The 12604-nt window shown below is 41.5% G+C and overlaps 1 protein-coding gene across 3 annotated transcripts in view; it reads left to right on the plus strand.

Annotated features, from left to right (window-relative positions):
• The window catches only part of LOC126378983 (Kv channel-interacting protein 1), a 58848-nt gene that overhangs the window by 25857 nt on the left and 20387 nt on the right, over positions 1-12604 (plus strand). For all 3 annotated transcript variants that reach the window (XR_007568208.1, XR_007568209.1, XM_050027556.1), the window contains exons 3-4: positions 10801-10870; positions 11341-11411. Coding sequence is in view for 1 of the 3 variants with exons in the window: in XM_050027556.1 (XP_049883513.1) it covers positions 10801-10870; positions 11341-11411 (141 nt within the window). In the remaining 2 variants the exon portion in view is untranslated. The remainder of the gene's footprint in view (positions 1-10800; positions 10871-11340; positions 11412-12604) is intronic.

The following is a 12604-nucleotide window of genomic DNA, read 5'->3' on the forward strand; positions in this document are numbered from 1 at the left end:
TTCAAGTAATCATATCGATAATTAGTCAGTAACAAAATAAGTGCATATTATTATGTATTTATGTATGTGAGTGTGTATGTGTGGGCGTGAGAATTAGTTGAAAACAGCCTCCGTGATTTAGTGGATAGAGCATTAGGATTCACAATCTGGAGGTCCGGGTTTGATTCTCGATGGGGACACTGTCGAATATCACTTTGTGAGGCTATATCCTTTGTATGACTACGACATTGCAAGCTGAATGACATTGGTTGTCCGAAAAAGTAAGAAGATTTCGTGCTTCGGAAGGCACGTTAAACCGTTGGTCCTGCTTCTACCAACCCGCAGTGGAGCAGTGTGGTGGAGTATGCTCCATACCCCCTCCGGTTGACTGAGGGGAGGCCTGTGCCTAGCAGTGGGACGTGTGTAGGCTGTGTTAGTTATGTTATGTAAACTTTAAAAAATAAATTTCTACGTTGGCGTTGTTAAGTTATTTCTTCGTTTGAACTTCTAATTTCATGGATAACAGATATATGCATATTTTATCTTTGTTTTTGGGTACTTATAAATGATGACCCTTTTTATTACACCAAGGTATAATTACAACTTCCACCCATTATTATTCTGATCAAAATAAAGAGAAGCAATATAGGTAGCAACATCTTTCTACATATCCATAATTTGAGACAAATATCAAGAAACAATTAATCTTATATAATTGCTTCTGCCATTACATTTCATTTATGAACAATTATTTACCCCAGCAATGAGAAAATAGGTAAATTATCACGTTAAAAGTGAACAACGCCATCTATCGTGTGTTTAGGGAACGTGGATTGGATAGTCTCTCATTCTATACTGACTCCATTAGACCTTACGGTAGTCGTTTTGGCGCCAAAAATAGCGTAACTTCAACATATCTCTGTCAGATGAAGCAGCCATCTTGGATTTAAAGGGTCGACTGTGTTGCAACCCTAAATAATTAGGCTGGCTAAAATTGTTTGTGTTTGGCAGAAATGTGACCGTTACCTAAGTGAAACGGCCTCCGTGGTCCAGTGATTGAGCATTGGGATCACGATCGTCCCGGGTTCGAATCCCGGTGGGGACATATCACAAAAATCACTTTATGATCCCTAGTTTGGTTAGGACATCACAGGCTGATCACCTGATTGTCCAAAAAGTAAGTTGATCCGAGCTTCGGAAGGCACGTTAAGCCGTTGGTCCCTGTTACTACTTACTGATGTAAGTAAGTAGTCGTTACATGAGCCATGTCAGGGGCCTTTGGCGGCTCAATAGTAATCCTGACACCAGGGTTGATGAGGTTGGTAATTCACCTCACAACCCACACGATAGAAGAAGAAGAAGACCTAAGTAAAATAATGTTCGTGGGTAGATAAATACTTCAGAACCCTGATACTGACCCCGCCAGCGTGGTCGACCATTTCCCTCATTCGGCGCTTACCACTATAAACCCACTAGAGTCGATTGATTCTTTCAAATATTACCCTCTCACACGACGACGCCCTGAGCCGAGGTTCGCGCCCAACTGGGCACCCTCAAACCTGATGTCTTAAACCAAAGTTTAGCTCTTACCCCGCAGCCTTCAGGGCTCCCCATTTGTCCGGCCTACCTAGTAGTTAATGCCACTTGCGGCAAATCTACAATAAGTCACGTCAAAAAAAGATCGCTCTTTGCCGTGAAATCGCTGAAAAATCGCCGGACAAATCGCTGGTGTGCTCACAAGCCACTCTTGCCTTTTACGTCCATACTCCCACGACACGAGTGCGGAGCACCCTTGACCCTAATGATTACTCCTCATTTGAGCACGATTCTTATTTCGTCCTCTATATATATAAGTGTACATAACATCGCAGACTGGACACTTCATACAAGAACCTCGTTTTTACCGTATGTGTGTATTCATATTCTGAAGCTCTTTAGTTGCTTATTATTAGGTATTTTGTGTGTACTAATTTATATAAGTAGGTATATACGTATGTTAGGTTATGTATGACTAGTATATATTTGTAAGTATGTTATATACTTATTTGCATGTATTTATTGGTAAGTTGTACTTATAGTTTGTACCCGCAATCTTTCAATATTTTTTTTTAATTTTTTCCTCACCTTATGGTTGTCTGGAAGAAATCGCTTTAAGCGATAAGGCCACCATTTGCCATGTACTTAGTTAAGAGTCCTCTTGTAATTATTTCTTTTTATTTTGGTGCAATAAAGCGTATTTGTATTGTGTTAATATCACATGGTTTCATGGTAACGACCTCCGTGGTCCAGTGGTCGAGCGATGTGCTCACGATCCGTAGCTCCCGGGTTCGAATCCCGTTGGGGATGTATCAGAAAAATCACGTTGGAAAGACGATCCGTGTTTCGGAAGGCGCGTTAATCCGATGGTCCCGGTTACTACTTACTTATGTAAGTACGTAGTCGTTACATGAGTCATGTCAGGGGCCTTTGGCGAGTCAATAGTAACCCTGATACCAGGGTTGGTGATGATAAAAAATATACTTCTGCCATTACATTGTCATCATCACTAGCCCATTAACGTCCCCACTGCTGGGGCACGGGCCTTCCCTATGGATGGATAGGGAGATCGCGCCTTAAACCATCACGCGGGCCGTGCACGGCCATGCACGGTGACATATCACAAAAAGTGATTTTTGTGATATGTCACCATCGGGTTCGAATCCCGATGGTGACATATCACAAAAATCACTTTGTGGTCCGTAGTCTGGTTAGGACATTACAGGCTGATCACCTGACTGTCCGAAAGTAAGACGATCCGTGCTTCGGAAGGCACGTTAAGCCGTTGGTCCCGGTTACTACTTACTGATGTGAGTACGTAGTCGTTATATGAGTTACGTCAGGGGCCATTGGCGGCACAATAGGAACCCTGACACCAAGGTTGATGAGGTTGGTAATTCACCTCACAACCCACACGATAGAAGAAGAATGGAATAAATAATTACGAAAATAGGATTATGAACCCTTACATAGATTGTTGTAAATTAGATTATATATGACCGGACAGTAGGCACCGCTATAAACGTAATAGTATTAATTATGTAAACAAACTTACAATATAATTAAAAAAAAAAAACACAAATCAAGTACTTATGTAATCCCCAAACGAAGGACGTAATATACGATCCCGACGACCCGATTACTCTAGGTGTGCGTCAAGCTAGCGGCCTCAAAAAAAAATTGGCACGAAAAAATAATTTGACCATACCAAAAAATAGTACTCTTATTGAAAAAAATAGTACCTGTTGTAAAAAAAATAGTACCATCACGGTTCTGGATTTATAGCCATGTTTTATTGCACTTGCTAGCTTGACGGTGAGCGAAATTTGGCGAGAGTTAACGACAAGGCCTTTCGCTTTGATTTAAACGCCAAAAAATAGTACCGAAATAGTACTCACCCCCTGCAAAATACCGAAATGAGCACTTCAACGGTTCCAAAGTTATAAAGGCAGTTCTTTGATCCCGCTGGCTTGACGTTTTGAAAATACCTATTATCTGGGGAACGCTTGCATACTTCAGTATGTAACTAATGTCAATAAACTCGTATGAAATAGTACTTCCTACCATCATAATTTTGATCCGATTCTCTTTGTAAAAATATGTTAAAAAATCATCATAACCTATGCCATACATTTGTTGTTGATACAGTCACGTAGACAATTACATAACCTCACAATTTATTCGTAAGTATTGACATCGCCAGTATTGCCATTTTGGAGGTCTACCCTACCATTTCTTTGCACTTCAGAGTGTTGCTATTACAAAAAAATTTCTATTGCATACACCCATATGCAATAATTTTAATAGAAAATGACTGCATGGGTCTAGTTCTTATTGAAAACAATCTGTGATTTTAATACATCATAATACATTTTTAATCTACTGTTTTATAATATAATTTATACCTTCATTTTCAATTTGTTACGGATCGAAGTGTTTGTTAATAAACAATTTGCAGTATTTGTAGAATAACTCAAAGAGTTTCAACAAAATATATATTACTTTCATCTGACAACCCTGGCACTTCACCAATTTTTACCCAAAAATGGGGAAAAATACTAAAATCTGACAACATTCTTCTTGAGCATGTGTAATAATTTTGTTCGCGACGGTACCTGCCTTGATAAATGTATGACATAGGTTATAATGACTTTTTGACATATTTCTACAAAGAGAATCAGGTCCAAATTATGATGGTAGGGAGTACTATTTCATACGAGTTTATTGACATTAGTTACAAACTGAAGTATGCAAGCGTTCCCTAGATAATAGGTATTTTCAAAACGTCAAGCCAGCGGGATCAAAGAACTGCCTTTATAACTTTGGAACCGTTGAAGTACTCATTTCGGTATTTTGCAGGGGGTGAGTACTATTTCGGTACTATTTTTTGGCGTTTAAATCAAAGCGAAAGACCTTGTCGTTAACTCTCGCCAAATTTCGCTCACCGTCAAGCTAGCAAGTGCAATAAAACATGGCTATAAATCCAGAACCGTGATGGTACTATTTTTTTTACAACAGGTACTATTTTTTTCAATAAGAGTACTATTTTTTGGTATGATCAAATTATTTTTTCGTGCCCATTTTTTTTTTGAGGCCGCTAGCTTGACGCACACTTACTCTAGCCACAGAGGCGGCCAATCAGCTCGCGACACCAAACACTTCAGGATTCCGATACCGACCGTCGGCGTGGTCAACGATTTCCCTCATTCAGCGCTTATCCCTATCGACCCACTGGGGAAAGAAAAAATGCCCGTGGTCCACCCAGGAGAACTAAGCAGGTGGACCACGGCCGACGCGGGACCAATATGTTTTAAAACACAATTTTCTTCAACAATTAATAAAATCATCATCATCATCTCCCTAGCATTATCGAGTTTTTCACAGAGTCCGCTTACCTAACCTGAAGATTTGACAGGTCCGGTTTTTTACAGACGCGACTGCCTGTCTGACCTTCCAACCCGCGAAGGGAAAACCAGCCCAACACGGGTTAGGTCACATAACTCCTAAAATGCGTTTCTCGGGAATGTGGGTTTCCACCCAGGAGAACTAACCAGGTGGACACGACCGACACGGAATATTGGTGTTGATTCCTGCAGACACATCCTAATTCTATTTTAAGTTATAAGTACCTGACATTTTCTTATCCGCAGAAAATTTCGGATTTCGGGATTAATATTTCCAATCCCGCAGCATCTCGAATTTGAGATCTCGAGTCGGGATTGTCCTACAACTAACCGTCCTTTGATGACTTTACTGAATCTACCCGACAACACAAACAGAGGGTGTTGTTCAGCTATAATTAAACGGCTGAAGGGTCATCCATCATGGTGTCACTGATATCGCTTTGTGATATAATGTAGGCATAATATTATTGTGGACGGCTATTTTGGTCAAGTGCAGCGAAGGACTTTCCAGGCTACGTTCACCAAAAACAATAAAGATGGCGCTGTACAGCTTTAACGTGATATATACACTTCTCATCAAAAAAATCGAAACACTTCCGTTTTCATTGTTTCTGTCCGAATTTAACACAAAAAAGAATTCATACGATGAAAAAAAATACATAAATGTATAGCTGGCAGTTTGGCCATTACAGTAATAAGCGAAAATTCTAAATTCAAAATTAGAATTTCATTTGTTTATCTTATAAACGAAATGAATCACTGTTTTGAGACAAATGTGTGTTTAGGGTTGGAGTACATTTAGCGTTTAAAAACTAAAAATTGGCGCCTATCCTTAAACTTTTTGTTTTTTATTTCAATACTGTGACTTTGGGACGTCTGAAAAAAGGTTTTTTTTCTAAAACGTATGGATACTTCGCCCACAGAAGCCGCCCAAGTTGTGGCATTGCTGGATTCTGGCCTTAGTCAGCGTGTTGTGGCTGCAAGACTGCATCTAAGCCTGTCATCTGTTCATAGAGTCTATAAACGTTATCGGGAGACTGGTTTGTTCACGCGCCGTTCAGGATCTGGCAGGAATCGGGTCACTTCTGAGCGAGATGATCGATTTATTGTAACAACTTCTTTAAGAAATCGACGCCTTAACGCTTTTCAACTGCAGCAGCGGCTTCGTGTTGTACGAAGGGTGGCTGTAAGTGACTCTACAATTAGAAGAAGGTTGAAGGATCGTGGACTGGTACCGCATAAGCCAGCAAATGGGCCGAAATTAACTGCAGACCATCGAAGAGCGCGCCTTAACTTTGCACGTGAGCACCTAAATTGGTCATACCTACAGTGGAGCAAAGTTCTCTTTTCTGATGAGTGTAAAATTATGCTGTATGGTAACGACGGAAGGAACAAGGTCTACAGAAGAGACGGAGAACGCTATGCACAATGCTGCATTGAAGAAAAGGTCAGCTATGGTGGCGGTTCGTGGACGGTTTGGGGAGGAATCAGCGCCGACGGTAAGACAGAGCTTGCTTTCGTGTCTGGGCCACGTCTGCCTGCACTAAACTGTCATCGGTACGTCGAAGAGTGTCTCGAGCCTCATGTGATGCCCTATGCACATTTTATTGGCAACGGCTTCATATTCATGCACGACAATGCTAGGGCTCACACCGCGGGCGTCGTACGAGATTATCTTAACGAAGTCGATATCTCTATTATGGAATGGCCAGCAAGAAGCCCGGACATGAATCTCATTGAACATCTGTGGGATGAATTAAAGAGACGAATTCGAGCAAGAGATGGGAATGGGACAATATACCACAGCATGTGATCGTGACTCTCATCCGATCGATGAAGAACCGTATGGAAGCAGTAATTAGAGCTCGGGGAGGGAATACAAGTTATTAAATAAACGTATTTTAGCTTTTTTTTTTCATTTACGTGTGTTGTTTTATCCATTTCCTTTATACTCCATACGGAATAAAAATGACTCATTTAACAAAATACGAAACCTATGAAAAATTCATTTAAATTTAGAACATTAACATTAAGATTTGATAAGCTCATATTACTCACTATTAAACGACATTTAACATTTATTCCTAAATGTACACATTTTTCTGATAATCCTGACAAAACGTAAACTTGCAAGGTGTTTCGATTTTTTTGATGAGAAGTGTATTATTCCATTAATGAACGCCTTTCCAGGCTACGTTCTCAAAAAAGAATATAAATGGCAATGTACACTGTTTCCTTCGTTTAACTATCTAACTTGATCGATATACAGGTGTTAGTGGCATCGTAACGAATACTCAGGGGGATGATTCAGACCATGATTCTGAGTTAATGGTGCCAATTCCTGTAGACACCATCTAATTTTTTTTTAAGTTATATCTGTCATTTTCTTATCCGCCGTAAAGGAAAGGGACGGGGAATCGACAAGCATAAAATTTATGGAACACACGTCAATTTTAAGCACAAATCTAAAACAAGTATAAATTTTACATTGGCTAATAACCCGACAGAATTAAGTTGACAGCACACGGCAAACGATTTGCATACCAGCGAGATACCTTTTTACCTAAATAAACTTTTTTATTGTTATTTCTTTTTGATTCGCCCGGGTTATTCATTCATTTACTCATATTTCCTAAAATTAAGAGCTGTCAATCATCCGTCCCTTTCCTTTTCGCCGGATAAGAAAATGACAGGTATAACTTAAAATAAAATTAGGAGGTGTCTGCAGGAATCGGGGCCATTATGCATCTTTCATCTTTGTTTTTTGGTATAAATGTTGACGACAGTTATTTTTTACTTATTGTAGATTTGTCGTAAGTATATTGCATTAACTACTTAACCAGACAAATGGAAGAAGTTAGAAAAGAAATATGTCGTGTACCTCGTGGTAGGGGGAACTCGGCAAGTCCGACTCACGCTTGGCGACTTTTATCTTTCTGACCTACTTATATCAAGCAAGGAAAATTCAAATTCAGAGGAAATAAATTCAAAAATAATGCTTCAAAACTTGAATCTGTGCCAAATCAATTTTCATAGGTCGTTTAAAAACTTGTTTAGGACCATTTAAGTCCAATGCCAACACATCGAATACTCGATACAAAAATTTTATTATTTCCGTGTTCCGCCTCACCGCGTAAGATAGATAGATAGATAGATAGATCGTTAAGTACGAACGAGACATAATCCGCGCGCGCTCACCTCACTCGAACTTTCCTCAACTACGACCTCAGGCGAGGCGAACTCAGCTCAAAATCGGTAAAATCTCATGGTAATACGAAAACCAGGTACGCTCAAAAGTGACAGCTAACATTTCAAGGTTAGCCCAGCTGACGTCATCCCGCCCTGTGTTGCCATTTCGTAAAAAATTAATTACCCACGAACACTGTTTTTTATGTTTTTACTTTGCAAGGAAGTTTTGGATTTTTAGTAAAAAAAATACTTACATTTTTAATGATTTTTATATGTATATATGACATGTTTTTATTTTCAATAATTAAATTTGCTTCCTTGGAATGTTGGAGATACTTACCAATTTAATGGTAACACTTACGTCATAAATGGGCAGGCAATGGCGGCTTGTCATAGGATTGAGCATACCTGATCTTATACCATGGATATTCTTAAACGTCGCCTCAACCTTATCTCGAGTTTACTCCAGTACCGATTGATCTTGCAAGCAAGCCATACCAATCGGTAGTCGTCGATACCAACACTGAGCTTTAAGTATAGCATGTGGCCTTGGGTCCTCAGTGGCCAAGGTTTATGGCCCAGGCCCCAACTTTGGGGGACACGCGAAATAGCGTGATCGAGCCCCTAAACACACCGAGTGGTGTTTTATTTTGGAAATTAGATATTATATTTGGCGCTACTATTTGTTTGATTGCGAGTTTAAAGTCACTTTTCACTCACACACCCACGTGGCACGCCCGTGATTCATGAGCTAGCACCATACACCGAAACGGCCTCCGTGGTCCAGTGGTTGAGCGTTGGGGTCACGATCCTGAGGTCCCGGATTCGAATCCCAGTGGGGATATATCACAAAAATCACTTTTGGATCACTAGTTTGGTTAGGATATTACAGACTGATCACCTGATTGTCCAAAAAGTAAGATGATCCGTGCTTCGGAAGGCACGTTAAGCCTTTGGTCCCGGTTACTACTTTCTGATGTAAGTAGGTATCGTAACATGAGCCATGTCACGGGCCTTTGGCGGTTTGAAGCGCTTTGTGCGAATAGTTGGGATATCCACCAAATACGGATGGAACCCGGCCGTACGTCTGGAAGTCCGGAGATAAAAGGGGGATGGTGGAATGAGCTCGTGTAGATCGCGGGCACACTCCCCGAAGTGCAGTCTGTAGAATATTGGTATTTTGTATTAAGTATTCCATTTTCCATGGCAGTGTTAGATAGATAGATAAAATACTTTATTGAGCACAATGGACACAAAATACAGATATAAGGACAGCATTACAGAAAAGCACAACAGAGTATTTCGAGTGAGAATGCTTCGAAAACCGTTAGTACGTTGTGTCGCAGGGCTACCACCCTGCAGAGATTGGTTCGCATTTAACGCATTAGTTAGCCGCATTCAAACACCATATTAATTATCATAACCGGTCACGAAAGTGGAGCATTAACTCTATAGCTGCCATTTTACATTCTTCCACGCAAATTTTGAGGTCCGAATTTCATTGTAGAGCATGCTGGGGGGTTAAAATGGCCATATCGAAGCAATTCATCTAAGAAAGCAATATTGCTATTTGACATTTGTTTGCATTGCGCACTTACTTTTATATGCGCAAATGTCAAATTGTTACATTGCTTTCTTAGATGAATTGCTTTGAAGTGGCCATTTTAACCGCTGCGCCACCGATCTCCCTATCCATCCATAGGGAAGGCCCGTGCCCCAGCAGTGGGGACGTTAATGGGCTGACGATGATGATGATGGCCATTTTAACACTAGATAGATGGCGTTGTTCGCAAAATTATTTTTTGGCCGGCACTTTGACTTCTGGGCCGAAATCCGATGACGTCTAAATTTTTTGTGAAAGTTATAAGATGTAATTTCTGGCTTTTTTATTTGTCACCTAAGTAAGTACCTATGCGGCGAAGTATAGTTCCGAATAGGGTCTGGACGATATCGTAACTCATTCGTCAGACTCTCTTCGTTATCGTGCATCGTCGTCCGCGTCGGAACTTCGGCTTCGGTTTGCATCGCACGCTGCGTCGGGTATGTTCGTGCTACTTCGGGCATTACCGTGCTATTTCGGGCATGTTCGTGCTATTTCGGGCATGTTCGTGCTACTTCGGGCATGTTCGTGCTATTTCGGGCATGTTCGTGCTATTTCGGGCATGTTCGTGCTTCTTCGGGTTGCAATCGGGTGGAGTCGAATATCTGCGCTCGACTTCGGATACCGACTCTTCTAACTGCACCATAACCGTGGTCCAGTGGTTGAACGTTGGACTCACGATCCGGAGGCCCCGGGTTCGAATCCCGGTAGGGACATATCATAAAAATCACTTTGTGATCCCTAGTTTGTTAAGGACATTATAGGCTGATGACCTGATTGTCCGAATGTATGATGATCCGTGCTTCGGAAGGCATGTTAAGCCGTTGGTCCCAGTTACTATAGGCCGCCATTTGTCATTTACTTAGAAGAGTGTTTTTGTAATTATTTCTTTTTATTTTGGTGCAATAAAGTGTATTTGTATTGTATTGTAAGTGAGTAATCGTTACATGAGCCATGTCAGGGGCCTTTAGCGGCTCAATCATAACCCTGACACTAAGGCTGATGAAGCTGGTATTCCACCTCACAACCAACACGATAAGAAGAAGATCACTAATTTTTTAATAGCTAATGAATTTGTCCTTTTCTTTGCAGGAGTGCCCCGAGGGCGTGGTCCATGAGGACTCCTTCAAAGACATCTACGCGAAGTTCTTCCCACATGGCAGTAAGTACTTATTTTTATCTCTTTATTATTATTATTACTTTTACTGAGGAGCTCGGTGGCGCAGCGGTAAACGCGCTCGGTCTGCGATTGTTGAAGTTAAGCAACTTTCGCAAAGGCCGGTCATAGGATGGGTGACCACAAAAAGTTTTCATCTCGAGCTCCTCCGTGCTTCGGAAGGCACGTTAAGCCGTTGGTCCCGGCTGCATTAGCAGTCGTTAATAACCATCAATCCGCACTGGGCCGGCGTGATGGTTTAAGGCCCGATCTCCCTATCCATCCATAGGGAAGGCCCGTGCCCCAGCAGTGGGGACGTTAATGGGCTGATGATGATGATGATTATTATTACTAGCGAAGCCGGGGACGTAAGACATGGCTGTATGGGCAGTTCCCTTTGTCTTTCCCTTCGGGGAAAACCAAAACAAAAAAGAGTCTATGGTGTGTGTTTAATTCTGACTTCCGTTTCGTTTCAGATTCGGCATTATATGCCCACTATGTGTTCAAAGCGTTCGACGTTAACTGCAGTGGAGCGATCAGCTTCAGAGTGAGTGACCAGCAATAACATGCGCAATGTCATAAAATTATCGATCAATTAACGGCCTCCGTGGTCCAGTGGTTGAGCGTTGGGCTCACGATCTGGAGGACATATCACAAAAATTACTTTGTGGTCCCTAGTTTGGTTAGGACGTAACAGGCTGATCACCTGTTTGTTCGAAAGTAAGACGATCCGTGCTTCGGAAGGCACGTTAAACCGTTGATCCCGGTTACTACTTACTGATGTAAGTACGTAGTCATTATATGAGTCACGTCAGGGGCCTTTGGCGGCTCAATAGTAACCCTGACACCAGGGTTGATGAGGTTATTAATTCACCTCACAACCCACACGATAAAAGAAGAATAAGAATCGATCAATTCAATACATTTTGTCGAAATCGATAAGTTTGTCACCCTGATACCGACACCGCCGGTGTGGTCGACGATTCCCCTCAATCAATTATGTCCGAAGGACGTAATATGCGATCCCGACGACCCGATTACTCTAGCCATAAAGGCAGCCAAGCTCGCGACACCAAACACCCCGATACCGACCCCGCCGGCGTGGTCGACGATTTCCCTCAATCAGCGCTTATCGCTATCGACCCACTAGGGACAATTAATTCTTTCAAATATTTTTCCTCTCAGACGACGCCCTGAGCCGAGGTTCGCGCCCAACTGGGCACCATCAGGCCCGTTGTCTTAAACGTTGTACCGGGTGAGAGCCTTCAGCGCTCCCCATTTGTCCGGCCAAGTAGTTAATGCCATCTGCGGCAAATCTACAATAAGTCTCGTCAAATATAAGAAGTGTTTTTCCCTAACATGCGTGATTTTATTCGTATTTTGACAGGACATGACTTATTTGGGTTCACATATTAGCACCAATCCACAAAACGACATAATTATATCGTCTGAATCGATAAAATGACCGTGACAAAATTTTATCACGTTGCGCATGATAGCCCTACAGATTGTTTTTGTTACATTTACATTTTACATTCGCATATTATATAAATACAGCCCAAGTCTAGTGGTTAGAACGTTCGGCTTACGATCTGGAGGTCCGGGTTTGATTGCCAATGGCGACATTGTCGAGATCACTTTATGGAACTGTCCTTTGTTTGGTAAGGACATCGCACAGGTATGAATCACCTGATTGTCCGAGAAAGTAAAATGATTCCGTGCTTCGGAGGGAATGTTAAG

This window comes from Pectinophora gossypiella, chromosome 27 (genome assembly GCF_024362695.1).
Source record: "Pectinophora gossypiella chromosome 27, ilPecGoss1.1, whole genome shotgun sequence".
Lineage (NCBI taxonomy): Eukaryota > Metazoa > Arthropoda > Insecta > Lepidoptera > Gelechiidae > Pectinophora > Pectinophora gossypiella.